The sequence below is a fragment of the Ursus arctos genome, unplaced genomic scaffold (assembly GCF_023065955.2).
Source record: "Ursus arctos isolate Adak ecotype North America unplaced genomic scaffold, UrsArc2.0 scaffold_12, whole genome shotgun sequence".
Taxonomy (NCBI): Eukaryota; Metazoa; Chordata; class Mammalia; order Carnivora; family Ursidae; genus Ursus; species Ursus arctos.
The window spans coordinates 6,808,926-6,829,062 of record NW_026622786.1 but is presented as its reverse complement, the minus strand read 5'-3'; the positions used below and the strand labels follow the sequence as shown (position 1 = coordinate 6,829,062).

The 20,137-nt window shown below is 43.8% G+C and overlaps 2 protein-coding genes and 1 pseudogene across 2 annotated transcripts in view; 1 reads left to right on the top strand and 2 right to left on the bottom strand.

Moving 5' to 3' along the window:
• LOC125281906 (myomegalin-like) overlaps window positions 1-20,137 on the bottom strand; it is a 134,200-nt gene that overhangs the window by 69,296 nt on the left and 44,767 nt on the right. Inside the window, 2 exon segments of the mRNA XM_057310775.1 lie at window positions 41-133; window positions 5,421-5,593. Coding sequence (XP_057166758.1) covers window positions 41-133; window positions 5,421-5,540 — 213 coding nt within the window. The 5' untranslated portion in view covers window positions 5,541-5,593.
• LOC125282358 (ATP synthase-coupling factor 6, mitochondrial-like) lies at window positions 1,304-2,159 on the bottom strand (annotated as a pseudogene).
• On the top strand, window positions 3,173-19,795 carry LOC125281911 (putative neuroblastoma breakpoint family member 5). The gene is made up of 7 exons (XM_057310776.1): window positions 3,173-4,053; window positions 6,013-6,089; window positions 14,390-14,593; window positions 16,500-16,596; window positions 17,363-17,577; window positions 18,608-18,659; window positions 19,473-19,795. Exons 3-7 carry the CDS (start codon window positions 14,416-14,418, stop codon window positions 19,723-19,725), a joined length of 795 nt encoding a protein of 264 aa, XP_057166759.1. The 5' UTR covers window positions 3,173-4,053; window positions 6,013-6,089; window positions 14,390-14,415; the 3' UTR covers window positions 19,726-19,795.

Genomic DNA, 20,137 nt, shown 5'->3' with positions numbered 1-20,137 from the left:
AACAGAGTCTCGCCTCCTGCCCTATGTCACCCTCACATACATGAAGTTGTCCCAGCTGGCTTTGGTGCAGCATTTCTCGAAGCTTTGCCATTGTGTCATCTTGACCTTCAATCACCTGGTACAACTCCTCGGTCTGAAATGAGACAGGGAGTACCAAACACATTAGTAAACTGAAAATAAATTCCATGATCTCATCTGTACAGATTTTAGAAATACCAATTCATATTACACTACAGTTTCTCTAGACTAACATCTGCCTCTTCCAGTGTTAAGGCCCCCTTGTCATTCCAGGGTGCCCAGGTTCCTGGCATTAGCATGGGCACCTCCTAGGGAGGGGGCATTATTCTGCCCACCACCACACCATGAAGTCAGGTGACAAGTACAGTTGGACGCCCCCTCCCCGCCCCCCAATCTTTTCTAATTTCAACAGTGCGGTCAAAGTAAACCATTACCTCAAGGCTCAATGAAGGCAAAGGCAGATCAGATTCCTAGGGCACTCCATCCATGACCCTATAATTGCCCAATAGTAGTCTGTTCGGAGAGTACTTGTTTTGCTTTGTGTTATAACAGATCTCATTATTTTTTTTAAAGATTTTATTTATTTATTTATTTATTTATTTATTTATTTATTTATTTATTTGACAGACACACAGAGAGAGAGAGCACAAGCAGGGGAGCAGCAGAGGGAGAGGGAGAAGCATACTCCCCGCTGAGCAAGGAGCCCAATGCGGGGCTCCATCACAGGATCTTGGGATCCTGACCTGAGCTGAGGGCAGACTCTTAACCGACTGAGCCACCCAGGCGCCCCAACAGCTCTTATTAAATCCCACATGCCATCTATCATAACTTTCTATCTTGTTTTATACAATTTCCCATAGTTACAAATACAGCAGGGATAAGAAAAGATGAAGTACAGGGAGCAATCTTACCTTGAAACGCTCCGTTCATTTTTGGGAAATTTGTCACACCACATCTGGGTGAAAAATTGATCCTTGGCATGGCCTTAGCCGATGACAATTCCCTTAACTCAAATCGCCAGGAACACACCTCCCATGAAACAAGTTGGGGCTTTTATTCCTTGCAGCCAGAAAGAACACCCCCCATGGTCTCAGGAAGAGAGTGTTAGAAAGAACCTATTATAGATAGGAAATGCCCTTCACAGTGTCCTTCATGTTACAAGGGTAAGGGAACATCATGTGAACGTGTCGAACAGATTTTTACTGTGGTTCTTTGATTTTCTTTTTTTTTACACCCAACATCACCAATCATTCATTTGGAATCAGAATTCAAAGAACACGTGACAGTTGAGAAATGTATGTTTATTCTGATCCAGTTGTACAATGAATCTAGGTCAAATTACCAAATAAATGTTACATTATTTCTTCAGGACTGGGGCTTTTCGATGACTTCAAATTTAGGATCTTCAGATTTGAAGTCCGGGCATGTATTCATGTCTGCTCCACCATACATTTGCTTAAACTTGAAGAGCTCCCTCTCTAGGTCTTGCTGGAGCTCTGGGCCAGTATCAGCGTGTCCTACAGAAGCTTTGTTCTGTAGTCTCTAACCGTGTCCACAAAGAGTTTCTGTACAGGATCAAGCTCCTTATCAGATGCCACTGCTGGAACACCAGTGTTGCTCCTCAAATGCACTGAGCCTGCAGACCGAATGAGAGAAGAGAACCTGAAGAGCCTCTGAAAAATCAGGGAGATTGTCTTCCTTGCACTCAGTCCGCAGAGGCCAGAGCTTCCGCTGCTCCCACAATTCTGCTTCCGGCCCTGGCTCAGCCCTCACCCGCCTTCCCAGGATCTCAAGGCGTTACCGATTTTTTTTCTTTATAGAGATCAGCCTACATGTTTCTAAAGATTAAAAACCCGGGAGAGTAGAGATAACATCTGAAGTAGTTCTCTACTCATCATATTAACAAATTAGAAAACCGGTGGTTTAAATCAACGAAGAGCATTTGTTACCTCACAGTCCTATGGCTCAGGAGTCTGGAATGATGAGGCTGGGTTCTCTGCTCACAGAATTGGTCAGTATGTCATCCCCACACGAAATGGTCTGATAGTGACCTTGATGTGGTTCTCTCTCCCAGGAGGGGCTGCCCTCACCATCTCACTCCTCTGGGATCTTCTTCCCTGACCCTGATTTGTGTCTGTCATCATGCTTTCAGTTTACCCAGGTGGCTTAGGAGGAAGGCTAGAACTGTGGAGCCCAGAACTGATCTCTGCTGTCTCTTCTCCAGGGGCAGAATAAATGACAGAGGTCTTCATAAAGAAATGACTCCCATGAGGGCTGACATCCCCCAGCAATTGGAGCCGAGGAGGAAACGCCCTAAAAACCCAAGTCATGGAAGCAGGACCCACATCAGGTAGGAGCCCTTCCCGGAAATGTCCCCTTTCTCCATTGAAAGCCACCTTGGATGAGGGACTTGGTCTGCTCAAAGCGGAGTTAGTCTTGTGAGCACTGGGGCGTCAGAATCTCCATCCTAGGCTCTTTGTTTGAAATAGGTTTTTTTTCATACATGAGAATCTCCTTGCAGTTTTTGTCTGAAATGCAGCTTCTTCGCCTTATTCCCAGGGGATTCTAACAAGCACCACAGTGACTCTGATGTAGGTGTCCTTTAGCTCTGCAGCAGGTGCCCAGGGACTGGAGCCCTGTCTGCTGCATGATATCCCAGTTCACATCTAACTTTCCAGTGGCTCATGCTGGCTTTCCTAATTTATAGTATACATTTTCTATCATACAGGAGATACATATGCTCAAAGAGACAATTAAATGATCCAGTAAAGCGTATGTGACCTGTGGTGAAGCTGCTATCGGACTCTTGGACAGCTTCTCTGAAGGCTGTGCTTTTATTGCTTCAGCACAGACCCGGGATAGGGTTGGAATGGAAATATGGTTCGGACTGGAGATCAGTAAAAGTTCGTCATTCCTGGTAACTGTTATTTATCCACTTGACAAGTATTTACTGAATGTTTCACCTGGCAGGCTGTCATGGAGGCACTGGGGACATGGCTGAGCAAGGCAGACCGATGCCAGCTCTCAGGAAAATGAATGTTGGCAGAGGAGTCAGATATCTGATCGATAATCACGTAAGTGCATTTTATTTGTGATCATGATGAGTGTTACGAAATACACTTGTGTTCTGTGATCCTGGTCTATTAGCCAGTGATTTAAAAGTGAATAAAAGGAAGAGAACTATATCGCTGTGAGAAAAGATTTGTCCCCAAATAGGCCTTCTGGTGTTTTTAACAGTGGAAATGCTTACATTTAATCCAAGGTCTCCTGAAAATTACTTATGCATTTTTAAGGGGAACTTTTAATTTCAGTGTCCCCTGAAATTCTGTTGTGGGTTTCTCGAGGGTGCGTTAGGTGCCTCGACAGGGAAGCTTGCAGCCAAGGCCATTGTGGGGGCTCTGCTGCCATCAAGTGATGAAGGAGTTTGGGGCAATGTCTTAATCTCTCCGGGCCTCAGTTTCCTCATCTGTAAGATAAGGTTGTTATTCAAATTCTCCAAAGTCACCTCCTGCTCAGATTCTGTGAGTGCATGAGGAACTGAGGTGCCTGTTAAACAGCCCTGGGGACTGCAGCTGAGACCTGACTTGGTCTCTTCTCTGCGTGTCTCCTGCAGGAGACTGAGCTGAGGCCACACTGAAAACAGAGAATGGAGGGAGCCGATGGAAGACAGAAAAGCAGCATGTTTGGAGGATGAGAATAACCCAAAGATGGGCAAGGCAATGGTGGAGCAGGTGGTTGGCACAGGAGGTAAGAAGAAGGACAACTTGAGTTCAGAGAAATCAGGGGAGACCACGGAATGCATACAGCAGCTTCCGACTCTGAAAGGAGGTGCCTGAGCTGAGGAATGAGGACTAAGAGAGTAACGTAGGCCACAGTGAACCTGCACACCTTCCGAGGAGCCCCACAGGAAGGAGCGGGCTTGGTTTGAACTGCTGGGAAGCACCAATTCCAAGAGGAGGAGGATGTGACCATGAGGCTCTGCCCCAGACGCCTAGCCTCGACCTTGGAGCTGCCCTCACGGTCGATGTCCTCCACGTAAGTGTGGGCTTAGAGGGATCGATGATGTTTGGATAAGGGTTGTAAATGTCCATTCTCACTGCAGATAGTTCTGCCCTAAGGTCAGGGAGGCCCAGGGTAGGGGACCATTGCATCTGAAGCCACATGATATTAATAATATTCTTAATAATGCTGCCTGGGGGTCATGAATGGAAAGGGTCAAGGATCTACTCAGAAAGTGAAGGTTTAGGGAATATAATATTTGAGTGGAGTCAAGTGCAGTGTAGTGGGAGAAAAGTTATTGCATTTAACAGCACCTGATGACTTCCGGGGAAACAAAGCTGACGCTAATCATGGCTCTAGATGCCAAATAACAAAGCAAACCACTTTCTTGCATTGGTCGTAGAGAAACAGGAAGCCCTTAATGCACATAACATGCTGGAAAGTTGCTCTGCCAGGAGGGTCATGCAATAAATCAGATCACCTGGCTGGTGGCAGAAGAAAGGGCTGGGCTGAGTTTGTGACAGTATCCCCTAGGTGGTGGAGAAAAAGGGTTGGGGCTTTTGAAGTTACAGGTGAGCTGGCTCATAGTAACATTACACCATCTTGAGAAAACATATCTAGCAAAATTTTGGATTCGATGGACACTAAAAATTTAGTCCACGATCTGCAATAATTCTTTTTTTTAATGCAATGATTATTTTAATTTTTGTACTTTGTTATTTGATTACTGTCGAAGTTGAATATTTTCTCATAAGTTAATTTTCTTAAATACTTTTTATGTGACAGTCTGTCTAAGATTTGAAGTACGTAATTGACGCAGTATACTTCGGTTCCTTAGGGCAATGAGAAAACCATAGTAGCCTTGTGTATTGGTTGGTTATTGATTTATAAAACTGTACTAGTTTTCAACATGAAATTATGGGGATACTGACTAGTCCAGAAGCCTTGTTAACTATATACTATAAAGGAAGTTGAACACAAACATGCTAAAGTGAAAATGCATACAATGTTCCCCCCAAGTTAAAAACTCCCAAATACAAATATGCTTTAAATGCAAAGAGTCAAGGCCTACTGTTGGAAGCTGTTCACTGGTACTGAAGAAGGTCATCAATTCACTCTACTTCTTTGTATCTAGTTAATTTTCTCCTCTGGGAAACAAACTGAGGGCTTCAGAGGAGAAGGGGTGGGGGAATGGGATAGGCTGGTGATGGGTATGAAGGAGGGCACGTATTGCATAGTGCGCTGGGTGTTATACGCAAGTAATGAATCATGGAACTTTACATCAAAAACTAGGGATCTACTGTATTGTGACTAACATAATATAATAAAAAAATTATTAAAAAAAAAGAAAATACGGTAGGAATAGAGACTGGATTAGCTAGGTAAGGATAAGTACAAGTTACCTCTTGGTGTATCCAGAATTGTTGACGGTTCCCTCTGGGCATATTAGATGATGGTACAGAATGTGAAACAAACTTCAAATTCTGCCTGTTACTTGGGCGTAGATTTCTGATGTTTCCCATAAGGACAGATTGATTTCAGGAGAGCCTCAATTGAGAATGTCTGGGGAAGACACCTAAAACAATCAGATTAAAATAATATGTGAGTAGGTTGAAGTTGAGCACTGCAATCGTTCTTTCACAGATTATCCACTATTGGCTTGAGCCAAAAGTGACTTTTCCATTCTTAGAAAACCAAAGGGCACCTGGGTGGCTCATTCAGTTAAGCGTCTGACTCTTGGTTTCAGCTCGGGTCATGATCTCATGGTAGTGAGGTCAAGACCCGAGTTGGGCTCCACGCTCAGCCCAGGGTCTGCCTCAGATTCTTGCTCCCTCTCGGAGTCTGCCCCTCTGTTCTCCCAGCTCGCACTACTCATTCTAAAATAAATAGAATCTTTTAAAAATTAATGACGCTCACAAATAATGAGATTTAAACACATCCTACAATGACTTTGATGAATAACAAGTCAAGCAGCTTTTTGTTTTGTTTTAACAGAGAGCAGAACTGTAATTCAGGATGTCAGTGGAAGAGGCGAGTAACGTCCTATCCTCTCAAAATCCGAAAGTAAACAGGTAAAAGAAGGAATGTATAGAACTATATGTGATGTACACAATGATTGGTTGGTTATAAATAAATTGAAATAAATCTGTGTTTATACTGACTCTTGAGCCCTGTCAAATAGGCAGAGCATTGGGAAACAAAAACTGGACCGAAAGTCATTTGCGTACTTAGACTTTGGAAAACCATTAGACAAACATGAATCAAACACATATAAAGCTGTTTGTGTGCCACATTTTAGGCCATCAAGGCTGAAATTTAGGAGAGACACCTAATACTGAATGGATGCTTTGGTTTTTTTGAGACATGTCACCTGAGCCACTGGGAATTTGAACTTGTGAGTCACAGAGGTGAGCAAGCTTTGCCTGATAGGATGTTAAGTTCAAAGCCTAAAGAGGTAACTTAAATATGCTACACACACCACTCACGACTTAAACCAAAGATCTTTCTCTCTTCTTTGGGGGAATGAAGCTGACGCAAAGGACTACAGCTTCTGTTGCAGAATCAGGACCTGATGCTTACAGACTCATGGGAGTGGACACCTACTTCAGATTTGAAGTAGGAGCCATTGTCTCCAAGGGTAACTCAGTCACACAACTGAGTCACACACAGCCCTCAGCCTGCCACTATTAATTGTTTTAATGCTGTTGGTATCATTTTATAATAGATCACATCAGAAAGAAGACGAATCAGATTTGGGCACCATTCATGGTATTTGATGGATATATCATTGCATACCGTCCCAAGGCTTCTGGTAGTACATAATGCTGGCAGTAGATTATTCAAGACTAAGTAAAATAATAAGAGAAAACATTGGCCCTTAAATTTCTCAACTGTGGTATCGCATCTAAACACAAGATAGATTAGCAGCCTTACCAACTGAGTGGTTACTCTTAAGGAAAGTTTATTAATGAACATACAAAGCATTTCACATACATTGGTCCACAAGACTCTTTGTAGAGCTATTTACCATTTCTTTGGGCTGCTGAGAAAACTCCAAGTGAATGGAATAAGATTCTTGTCACCTGGCAAATACCTAAGTCTCCAAAGATATGGTCACTGGCAGATCTAGCTTGACTCTGAAAAGCATTTGTTTGTATCAAGATAAAACATCTCCATATAGACTGGGGATGGGTCATAAGGAGGGTACGTATTGCATGGTGCACTGGGTGTTATACGCAACTAACGAATCGTTGAACTTTACATTGGAAACCGGGGATGTACTGTATGGTGACTACATAATATAATAAAAAAACATTTAAAAAAATCTACATATAAAACTCAGATGTGTTTTATGTGATCGCAATGCCTAACTGAAATGTGAAAAGTGATACCATTGATAATAGCATGAAGCCTGAAATACTGAGGGATAGATCTGAGTGAAAATCACAAAATATTTCACAGAGAAATGAATGAAGCCATAGAAAATGAAGAGAAATTCTTATTCATGGGTCCCAAGCTTCAATACTGTTCAAACATCAATTTCCCCCATCTGATATATATACATTCAATTGAATCACTCTCAAAATCTCAGCCTGTATCCTTGGTAGAAAGTCACCAGTTGATTTTAAAATTCACAGAAAACTGTAAATGACCTAGTGTGGCCAAAACACGTGTTAAACAAAGAACCAAGTTTGAGGGCTAGCTGTACCTAATTTGAAGAACTATTCTGAAGTTATAGTAATCGAAACAGATTGGTATTGGCATATGACAGGTAAGCAGATCAATAAAATGGATTACGGATTCCAAATGGAAACTAATACCTATACAGAGAAGAGGTTTTTGATAAATGTGAGAAGCAAAGCATTGTAAGAAGTATAATCTATTGGAGGTCCTGGTGGCTCAGTTGGTAAAGTGTCCAACTCTTGATTTTGGCTCAGGTCATGATCTCAGGGTCCTGGGATCTAGCCCTGCATCAGGCTCCATGTTCAGCAGGGGGTCAGCTTGGGATTCTCTCTCTCTCTCCCTCTGCCCCTCCCTCCCCAAAATAAATAAATAAATAAATCTTTTAAAAATGTATAATCTTTCAGTAAGTGGTCAATTGTAATCTTTTCAGCACATGAATATGGATATGACCTATGCATATGCATGTGAAAATCAATACATAAAATTGGATCCATAACTCACACCATGCAGAAATTAGCCTAAAATAGAGTATGGGCCTAAATAGAAACCTTAAAATGTTAAGACTTTTCGAAGAAAACGTAGTAGAAAAGTCTTTAGGAGCACCTGGGTGACACAGTTGGTGGCTCATCTGACTCATGATTTTGACTCAGGTCCTGAGCTCATGGGTGGTGGGATCAGGTCCAGCGTTGGCTATGCACTCAGTGGGGAGTCTGCTTCAATTTCTTTCCCTCTTTCCCTCTCCCTACTTGCTCTCTCTCTGTCACTTTCTCGCAAATTAAATAAATAAATCTATAATTTTAAAAAGATTTTGTTTATTTGAGAAAGACAGAATACAAGCAGAGAGGCAGGCAGAGGGAGAGGGAGAAGCAGACTTTCTGCTGAGCAGGAAGCCCGACAGGGGGCTCAATCCCAGGACCCTGGGATCATGACCTCAGCTAAAGGCAGATGAGTAACCAACCGAGCCACCCAGGCACCCCAATAAATAAATCTTTAAAAAAGTGTTTAGAACCTAAAGTTGGACAATGATTTCTTTTTTTTTTTTTTTTTACGATTTTATTTATTTATTTGACAGAGTGAGAGAGCACAAGCAGGGGAGCAGCAGAGGGAGAGGGAGAAGCAGGCTCTCCACTGGGCAAAGAGCCCAATGTGGGGCTAGATCCCAGGACCCTGGCATCACAACACTTAACCGACTATGCCACCCAGGTGCCCCCGGATAATGGTTTCTTAGATATGATACCAAAATTGTGATTAATGAAAGAACAATTTTGGACTACATCAAAATTGAAAATTTCTGCTCTTCAAAAGACATTGGTGAGAGAATGCAAAATCAAGGGAAAACATAGAAGGAGAATATATTTATAAATTACATATCTGGTGAAGATCTCCTAATAGAACCATTGAAAGAACTCTCAAAAGTTAAGAAGAAGACAAACAATCCAATTGAAAAATGGGTAAAAGAAAAGTGCCTGGGTGGCTCAGTTGGTGAAGCAGCTGCCTTTGGCTCAGGTCATGATCTCAGGGTCCTGGGATCTAGCCCCTACCCCCTCTGTCAGTCTCCCCACTGAGCAGGGAATGTGCTTCTCCCTCCCCCTCTGCCCTCCCCACCCCACCTCCACACCGCCCCCGCTCTTGCTCTCTATTTCAAATAAATAAATAAAACCTTTAAAAAAATAAAATAAAATGATAACATGGGTAAAAGATTTGTGAACAGCTCAGCAAAGCATATATACGGAAGGCATATAAGGACATGCCAAGATCTACATCATTACTTTAGGAAAATGCAAATTGAAACCACTATCTGCCAATTAAAATGGCAAAAATGAAAAGAATCTCCATTCCAAGTATTGGCAAGGATGTGTAGGAGCTAGAATTCTCGTACACTGCTGATGGGCATGTTAAATTCTACAACTACTCTAGAAAATAGTTTGGAAATTCTGTTTTGTTTTTAAGATTGATTGATTTGAATGAGAGAGAGAAAGTGAGTGGGGGAGCAGTAGAGGGAGAAGGAGAGGGACAGAATATCAAGCAGACTCCCTGCTGAGCATGGAGACCTACTTGGGGCTGGATCTCACCACCAATGAGATCATGACCTGAGCCGGAATTAATGTCAGACACTTAACCGACATAAATATATCAAAGTGAAAGAACAGCAATTCAAAAATATACCCACATATGCACAGCTATTTGATTTTGTATACGTGTGTGTATATGTTAATATTCTTTACTGGGGAAGTGGAAGACTTTTCTGTTAAAGGTAATAGAGCAAAAGATGATTTGTTTTTTAAAAAGTAAATATTAACAAACACTTCCCACTACATATTGAAATTAATTGGAGATATGAAAGCAAGAATTCCAAAGCCTATAAAAGAAAAATAGGAAGTATTTTCATAATATTGGCATAGACAAATATTTCTAAAACAGGACACGATAGCACTCACCATAAAAAATTCAATTAAATTGTTGTTTATGAAAACTAAAGGCTTCTGTATACTGTAAGACATTCTTCAAAAATGAAAAGGCCATCTATAGACCAGGAATGATTATTTTCAATACATATATCTGACAAAACACTCATCCAAAATATATCAAGAACTCTAACAATTCACAAAGAAAATGAGAAACAACCTAGTATATTAATGAGCAGAAATATTTTAAAAACCCCATCCCAAAAGAAGACATCCAAATGATAATAAGCATATGAAAACCCAATGGGGTATCTGCTAGATTGGTTGCCTTTTTTTTTTTTTAAGTGGACCCCAACACAGGGCTCCAATTCATGACCCTGAGATCAAGACCTAAGCTGAGGTCTAGAGTTGGATGGTTTCCCCCGAAATGGTTTCTAATGCTGCCTCCTCTCTTCACTAGATATGTGGCCTTGGGAAGCTTTGTACTATTTCTCAGATTTTTTTTTTTTCTCATCAGGAAAAGGATAACATCTAAGTAATAAGACAATTCATAGGATTCAGTATAATCACCTGGTAGGGTGCAAGAACTGTACTTTTGCTAAGAATGTATTTGACCTTGAATGATCCTTTACACATTTTTAAAAGCGCAGACAGACAATTGGTGAACAATAGACAAGTTGTTCTAAAATAAATATCCTTTCACCTTTACTTTTTTTAAAAAAATTTCTTATTATGTTGTGTTAGCCACCATACAGTACATCCTTAGTTTTTGATGTAGTGTTCCATGATTCATTGTTTTTGTGTGTGTGTGTCTTTTGTTTTTGTTTTGTTTTTTTTAAAGATTTTATTTATTTATTTGACAGAGAGAGAGGCTCCAAGAGAGGGAACACAGGCAGGGGAAGAGGGAGAGGAAGAAGCAGGCTCCCAGCGGAGGAGGAGCCTGATGTGGGGCTCAATCCCAGGACTCTGGGATCACGCCCTGAGCCAAAGGCAGATGCTTAACGACTGAGCCACCCAGGCGCCATTCCATGATTCATTGTTTGCGCATAACACCCCGTGCCCCATGCAATATGTGCCCTCCTTAATACCTGTCACCGACCTATCCCAATCCCCCCACCCCCTCCCCTCTGAAGCCCTCAGTTTGTTTCCCAGAGTCCATAGTTTCTCGTGGTTCATTCCCCCTTCTGTTTACACCCCCTTCATTCTTCCCTTCCTTCTCCTACCAATCTCCCTGCTATTTCTTACCTTCCATAAACGAGTGAAACCATATGATAATTGTCTTTCTCTGCTTGGCTTATTTCACTTAGCATAATCTCCTCCAGTCCAGCCCATGGTACTGCAAAGGTTGGGTAATCTTCCTTTCTGATGGCTGAGTAAAATTCCATTGTATATATGGGCCACATCTTCTTTATCCATTTGTCTGTTGAAGGGCATCTCGGCTCCTTCCACAATTTAGCTATTGTGGACAATGCCGCTATGAATATTGAGGTGCATATGGCCCTTCTCTTGACTACGTCCGTATCGTTGGGGTAAATACGCAGGAGTACAATTGCTGGGTCATAGCATAGCTCTAGTTTTAACTTTTTGAGGGAACTCAACACTGTTTTCCAAAGTGGCTGTACCAACTTCCATTCCGACCAACAGTGTAAGAGGGTTCCCCTTTCTGCACATCTTCTCCAACATCTGTTTTTTCTTGTCTTGTCCATTTTTGCCATTCTAACTGGCATAAGGTGGTATCTCAATGTGGTTTTGATTTCAATTTCCCTGATGGTTGATGATTTTGAACACTTTTTCATGTATCCGTTAGCCATTTGTATGTCTTCATTGGAAAAGTGTCTGTTCCTACCTTCTGCCCACTTTTTGATTTGATTATTTGTTTCTCGTGTATTGAGTTTAAGAAGTTCTTTATAGATCTTGGATACCAGTCTTTTATCTGTAGTGTCATTTGCAAATATCTTCTTCCATTCTGTGGGCTGCCTCTTAGTTTTTTTCACCTTTTACCTTTTCTACAAAGAAATCATGTATATAATATGAAGATTGGAGGGGAACCCATTTGTATTGAACAACTTTCCCCAAACCCTGAGGCATGTCTACTTTCCACGAAGACCAGAGATGAAATTCTTGACTAGGTCCAACCCCTGCAGTCTTCTCGGTCTGGAGGGGACTGAGAAAGTCCACCCTAGCCCTAGAATGATCTGGACTACCGGACAAGTGTTCCTCAGAAAAATAATCAACTACTCACCACTATAGGCCCTGGCAATTTGTGAAACTATGCAAGAGGTGTAGACCAACTCAATTATATAACCAGGACTCTCCCCTGAATCAAGCTCAGGATATCGTTAGATACCATTTCCAAAATCTCTGTTATAGGCCACGGCATGCTCCATAGGAGGGAAAACAAGCACAAGAATATCAATTGAGATATCAATCAACAGACAATTAATCAAGAGACAAGAAACATTATTAACTAATGTCCACCACCCCCTAAAACCCAGGAAAGTTCTCATTCAAAAGCAATGTTTTGAGGAATATGTAGTTATAAATCTTCAGGATGTGGGGTTAGAAGCCAGTTTCTTAAATGGACAAGCAACCCAAGAATAAATAGATAACCTGGATTTCATCAAAATTAAAAGGTTTTTGTTTCAAAGGACACTATCAAGGAAGTGAAAAGCCAATCCACACAATGGGAGAAATATTTACAAATTGTATATCTGATGGAGGTTTGCTATCTAGAATACAAAAAACAAAAACAAAAACAAAAAAATCAAAAAACCCCAAAACCCAAAAATCCTCTTCCAACTAAGCCATAAAAAGACAGCCAACTTAAGAATGGGAAAAAGTTTGAGTAGACTTTCTCTAAAGGATAATACCAATGCAACAATGAACACATGAAATGGTGCTCAGTATCATCAGTCATTAGGGAAACACAAATCTAAAGCACAGTGAGATATCACTTCACCCCACTAGTATGACTTGTAGAGAAATGGAATTCTTACACGTTCTTAGTGGGAGTGTAAAATGGTGTCGTCGCTTTGCTGTGGAAAATAGTTCGGCAGTTTCTCAAAAAGTTAAACATAGGTTTACATATGACTGAGCAATTCTGCTCCTAGGTGTATAGCTAAGAAAATTGAAAATACATGTCCACAGAAGGGGAAGAGTAGCCTACATAACACAGAGATGCAGGAAGAAGAACACTGAGAGAGCTGGGACAGGAAACAGTTTCCAAACTTCATTGCATAGATTAACTCTGGTTTTTCTCTTATGTTCTTGTTTTTTTGTCATTTGTTTGTTTGTTTTGCTTTAAAGAAAACTTTATTTACTACATACATCCTAAAAATGTGATGTAAATAGAGGAAGATCCAAATAAATTTAAAAGCTTTTCAAATACAAAGCAACTAAAGATAACTAAAGCACTAGCATGTTTCTCGTGTTTTTAATGGCTAGAGAAAAAAAAAAAAACTAGAGAAGACACAGAGAACATCGTGATAGTCTGCGACTTTGGAATATTTCCCTTAAGATCTGTTTTACCTTAAAAACAAGTGGGATGAGTTCATGACAGCCCTTAAGAATACCTGTTGGGAGGGGTGCAGTTAGTTGAGCATCTGACTCTTGGTTTAGGCTAGGGTGATGATCTCATGGGTTGTGAGACTGAGCCCCTTGTCTCACTCTCTCCCTTTACCCATGCCCCCATTCTCTTTCTCAAATAAATAAATCTTTAAGAAAAAAAAAGGGAAACTTCATGGGAAGCTATTTGTGCCTTGATGATTTTATACACACATAAGAATGAAGAATGAGAACTATGCTGACATCATTTTTTAGAAAGAGATGGGAACTGTGGTCTCAGCACAAGGGTGCACAACTATTGAGAGTGGCCACTGAGGGTGGGTCCCCATCAGTGATGACTTTCAGGGGAGACCAGGCAGCCTGGTGTATCAGCACGGCCTCGGCAACTGGAAGGCAGTGGCTCCCCGGGTTCCATTGAAAGCCCCAACGTTCCAAATCTGTTATTGCAAGTGCAGACCGTTACCTGGCATTCTGGGTACTCCCTCTGTCATTCCGGTTGGAGTCTGAGCTGGGGCAGGGCCTTTGGCTATCAGCTCTGGCATCTTGAACCTTGTTTTTGTGGTTACCGAGTCTCAAGTGCTGTGGGGTGTTGTTCAAATTGTTCCCAACAGTAAGTAGAGAATTCCTGTATCCTCAACCCTCAGTCCTGATTTAAACCTACTTGATTTCACTGGGTTTTAACCCATCCTGTGTTTGGGTTTCTTCTGCTCATTCCCCAGCTCTACCTCTTCTGCCACACGTCACCATGGCAGCACCTCTTGGCCCTCTTTCCGATCCTGGGGCAGAAAAGAGCCTCCTGAAAATCAACCAGGACCTTCAGTCCCAGCTGGAGAAAAGCAAGCAGGACTTCCGAGACCTCAAGGAGAAATTCCTTATATCCGAAGCTACTGCCTACTCCCTGGCCAACCAGCTGCAGAAATACAGTAAGTCCTACAAGGTCATGCTCACCAAAGCGATGGCTGTCTGTATTCCTTCTGAGAAACTAAAACCCTCTGCAGATGTTGTCCTTTCTATTTCCACTGTCACGATAAATTTCATTCTGACCACAATCCAGGAATGGTAGAGGTGGGTATTTTACCCTCAGTTTGCTGAGGATGGGAAAACTGAAGACAAATAGGTTAGCAACCTCCACAGGCTAGCTGTGACAAGTAGGGTGGGGCTAGAGTTCACAACCCAGTAATTGATTCATGGTGCAGACACAGAAATGCCTGGTCCTCTCAGGATTGACTCTGTGCAGTATCAGATCCTGCATCACAGTGACTCCAGAACTCCATCAGGTCAGGTTCCTCTGATGTCCCACTGGGAAAGCACCGAGCTAGGGACACTGGGGAAACATGCTGATGGTACACATGGGGGGAGGGTAGCAGGTGACATGACCTGCTTTCAAGGAGATAGAGGTGGGTTCTGCTTTCTCCGAAACTGTGGTATCCATGAGTGACACCATCCACACAGTGACTCCCCTGGTGAGAGGGAACCCGTGCAGGCTCTGCTTCCTGGCTCCACAGAGGCCATCTGATACCCAGTGATAAGGCTGAGGGTGTTTCCGGGAACATCAGACAACCTCTGCTACCTCCCCTGTATCTCCCTGAGCTGGGGAACCTTCAATGATGTAGGGTGCCCAACAGTTCAAGGCCTGGGCCATGAGACATGTGGCCAAGAGAGAATGAGGGTGAGTGGGGGAGACCACGGCCCCAGGAACCACCCAAGCCTTAGTGCGTGGGGTAGGCTCTCCCCCACAGTCAGCCTGAAATGAGGAGCTCGGTGGCCTTATCGTTAAGAGGGGGATGCGGTGCAGAATGGGGCACGTCACAGCCGAGCGATAGGAAGGAATCCTGACAACTCTTAGCCCGAAGTTTTCTCATTTTCTCACAATCTGCTTTCAATATAACAAGGGGAGGTATAATTAAAAACGACTTATGCAGACAAAAGTAAAAATTGAAGCCTGTTATTTAGGAAAGTGAAGAGATGATGAGCTTTCAGGGAAGGACAAACAAAGTTTTATTTACAACTTTCCCGATAATCATCTCATTAACTGGGAAAGCAGTTGTGAAGATTATGAAATCAGGTATCACCCGAGGGCTTGCGGTAGAGGTAACACAGTACAGGGGTGAAGAGCATGGGCTCTGGGCCAGGCTTCCTGGACTCAAATCCAACTGCCTATCTTCCTGTGCCTCAGATTCCTCCTCTGTTAAACAACTACTATTGTGGGTGCTACTTCTCTGAGTCGAAATGAATACTGAGTAGTTCCTTGTAAAGCTCTAACAGCAGAGCCTGGCACCGTGTAAACTCTGTTCATAATTCTACTGCTTCTAATAACACACACTTTATTAGGATTTGGCCATATTCCTTTCAGGTCCTTCTGCTTTTATGCATTCTAGTTCACACGAGTGTATCGGGTGAATTTTTACCTTTGAGATACTTGTTCAGTATAGAAATCCTAGTTCAGGGGACCCATCGGTCCTGGAGTCCTGGGGGCCTTACGTCATGTCCCTGCTTAGTGTTTTACTTAAGAGGCCACAAGACTTGCTAGAGTGGCCATGATCAGGGTCGGTGTCAGGGGATACGAATCCTGACTCTGCCAAATACCTGCTACTCACCGCGTCTACTTCCCCTCTGAGCTTTGGGGCTGTTCTTTCCTGGGCTCTGAAACAGGGAGGAATAGAATGCGCTGTAGTTAAGAGGCTGAGGAATGAGAAGTGGAGCTCCCCGTGCAGAGCCTGGTTGCCAGGGTTCCATTTGCGCTGGAATGGACCCCATCTCCTCCCTTGAAGACAGCGAGCACTGCAGCATATCCAGCTTTCCACTGAGACAGGCATCTCTGTTTCTCAGAGTGCGAAGAGTCCAGCGACATCATCGAATCCGTGCTGGGGGAGAAGGGGCAGCTGGAGAAGAGGGAGCGGGCAGACACGTTGGCTGAGAAGCTCAGGTAAGCAGGGCTCTGTGTGGGAGGCCTGAGGGAAGCTGTGGGCATCTCTGACCTGGGGCAGCAACAAGTCTGGGCCAGAAGAGCAGAAACCCTCACGGCAGGCACGTTCCACAACTATGTCTAAAACAACTAAGACAACAGTGATTGGTAAATGATGGACTCCAGTGACTCAGAGCCTCATTCTCTCTTGTAAAAAAATATCAAAGTCACCAAATTCAAGGGAACAGTTCGTGGCATTTAGCACATTCACAGTGTTGTGAGATCACTACCTCATTTCCCTTTCACATAGTCACGACCTGGCTGACTACAGCTTGTCATCCGTTCCTTCAGCAAATGCTGTCCCCTTGACCCTGCCATTCTCCTGAGCTCAGGACTTAACACCAGCCCTACGGTCCACACTTCTGTGTCTGCCAGTGTGTCCATTCGCTGCATGATGCACTATATGGAGTTTTCCAGGGAAATGGGTATGCCCAAAGTGAGCAGCTGAGGGACATGTCTGTGACGTGTGCTTAGGAGGACCCCTGGGTCTGTTTCCAGAAGGAAAAGATGCAAGGGATGTCAAGGGGGCTCACAGGAGCACTCTCTGATACAGAGGAGGCCTTGTTTTACTTTCTTCTTTCTCTGCCACAGGCAGGTAACCACACATGTGCACAAATTTGTTTCGGCGGCTGCTTGTGGGAAATTCTCCCAGAAATCTCCCCAAAAGCTCTTATAATCTATTGATCCACTCTCTGCATTGTTAAATTTTCTCTCTGTCCCACCGTAGACAGTGCCATCTGCTGATCAAAGACCAGACTGAAGAGCTGACCCGTTTATATGATAAGTTACGCGAAGGGAGAGATGTTTGCCAACTCCTTGATAAACACCTCGAGGACCTCCTCTCCCATGATGACCCTGAGCATTGCCAAGGACAGGGCTTCCAAGAGCAACTGGCTGAGGGACGCAGGCTGGCAAAGTGCCTTGCCCGAAAGCTCAGCTCAGGTAAGGCAGCCAGAGGCCCTGATTGCACTGAGCTGCTGCAAGGCCCTGGGCTCACAAGAGTCTTCCCACCTGCCCTCACACTGTTTGTAGCAGCTGTCCTCTGTTCCCCATTGTGCGCAAGGCCATGAGAGGACCAGGACTAGAAGGTGGTAACAGAGAGGAGAAATGCACAGGCTGGAGGTCATAGTGCTCCACATGTCTGCTTCCTCCCTGAGGGAACGCAGCCCTTGGGGCAGGAGGCAGCATCCACCAGTGTTAGATCCCGGAAAGGAGACTGTGACAGGAGGCAGCTAGTTAGTGTGCTAGGATCCCCGCCTAAGTGGGAGGTTCCCAGACTTAGCCCAGTCTGTATGAAATGTGGGTGAGAGAGTGAGGTTTACTTCGTCCATATCTGTCTCCTCATCTGTAATGTATATCAAATAACCTGTTGTCACTGTAGTGAGCAGATACGGAAAATTCATGAATGCACTTTAGACAAAGTAGAGCCCCTGACCATGTGGAGTTGGATGAGGAACTTGATGCAGTAGGACTTGGAGGTGGGAACGCTGTTTAGACTGGAACATGTTTCCTAGATGACCCCTCAGTAACACTGGAGCCCACGCGGGGGCCCATGAAGTCCCCGGTGGTTGGATGTGGGACAGGGTGGTTGTCCTGTCCTCAGGACAAGGAGGAGGCTCTATGTGAGAGCTGTGAATGCACAGAGAGCCTGTGCCTGTGGCGCGACTCGCGGCACGCTGCTAGACACGGTTTGCAGAAGTCAAGATTGAAACTGGACAAGCATCCCCTTATATGGACAACAAGAGACAGTAGAAGCTGTTGCCCAGGGTCAGTGATGCTGATCCTCAGAATCAGAGACACACTGCCTGATGCATCAGAAAGCCATGCCACAGCAATTCTTAAAGACAGTGCCCTAAATGCAGTGGATGCCTAGTCATGCAAGGACACTTATGCCTCTCGGGCCATAGAGGCCACTGTGTTCATAGTGGTGATGTGGGAACAGCTGACGGGACATTTCTGAATTTATTTGCAGAAAATTATGAGAAGGAGGAGGATGAACATGAAGAAGAAACACGGACCCCCAGGTGACAATGAATGTTCAGGAACCGGTAATGTGTGGGTAAAAATGGACAGGGTCTCAGAAAGAAAAGGAAGTGAGGTCAAGAGAGTCACAGATGTCAGATGCAAGGATTAGCAAAACTGTAGGTGGTCAGCAAAGAATGGCCCTGTTGCCTGTTCTCTGTGGTGCTGTAAACCAAGATGGATTCACCAGCCTCAGGACTCCCTGTATGGACAAAATACCCATTCTTTCCTGTGACTGGACACCAGGAGATGCGTATCTACTTCCTACACAGTTCTCTAAGGGCCTTGGTAGGAAGGTGACCAGCAAAGGAATTGGTACACAGACACTAGCAAAATTAACCAGCAAGAGAAGTAACTTACCAAAACCAAACACGTGGGGTGTCATGTGACACTATTAATACAAAGGTGCCTAGCAGCCACACATTTCTGCAGTCTGCAGTGACTCCAGAGCTGTAACCACTTGGTCAATCTATGTTAAAGTCAACACGACTCAGGCACGTGGTGGCTGCCCCGGGCCTGGTCTCCCTCTGTGCTTCATGCCGTGACTGTACCATACTGGGGTGGTAGAGTCTCATTCCTCGTCAGCCCTGCTGTGGGCAGTGCTCTGCATATCTGCTGCTGCTACTCTCCCCCCATCCCCCACCATGGCAGCCACACTTTGCCTCTTGTAGGATGGATAGCTTTTTCCCTCTCCAGGCGACGGCCCATTGCTTCTAGTGACCATTCCCTATAACTCCCATCAAAACCAGCTAGGAAGCCATGATGTCTGATCCCCCCGGTTTGATATGTTGTCATTCCTGTCTCACCCGGCACAGCGTGGAGCAGGAAGAAGTCGAAAAGAAGGAAGTCCTACAGGACAGAGTAGATGATTACGATTTGACCCCTTCGGTTCTGGAAGAAGGGTGTGACAGCGACCAGTCTTACAGTGATGGTGAGTTCCCATTTGAAGAACAGGAAATCGGCTCTGCTCTGGATTTAGCCAGAGAATGGTCCCATACCAAAGGGGAGGAAAGTCCATGTGCTGCCCCAGGTAGTGTCCCTATTCCTTGTTCCTCACACCCTGTGTAGACTCAGAGTCTTAATCCCCATAAGTAGATCCTATCCTTACAAACTGTTGTGATCCAGGCTGTAGGACTGTGTTTGATATAAGACATTCCATGAGTCAGCGAGCTTTGCTCAACTCCTGTCTAAGTCACAGCACTTTTATGTCTGGGCCACTGTCAATCACTGCTCTCAAGGTGGCCCTGCCAGACTCATATACCTCTCCAGCCCAGGCACAGGAGGTCACTTCCAGACCTCCTAATTTTCACTGTATCTCTCTCTTTTTTTTATATAATAATATTTTTTATTATATTATATTAGCCACCATACAGCACATCTCTGGTTTTTGATGAAAAGTTCGATGATTCATTAGTTCCGTATAACACCCAGTGCACCATGCAATACATGCCCTCCTTACTACCCATCCCCAGCCTATCCC

Coding starts and splice junctions, on each gene's coding strand:
- LOC125281911 (XM_057310776.1), top strand. CDS start 14,416: ATGGCAGCACCTCTTGGCCCTCTTTCCGATCCTGGGGCAGAAAAGAGC. Junction 14,594..16,499: donor CAACCAGCTGCAGAAATACA/GTAAGTCCTACA, acceptor TCTGTTTCTCAG/AGTGCGAAGAGTCCAGCGAC. Junction 17,578..18,607: donor TGCCCGAAAGCTCAGCTCAG/GTAAGGCAGCCA, acceptor ATTTATTTGCAG/AAAATTATGAGAAGGAGGAG.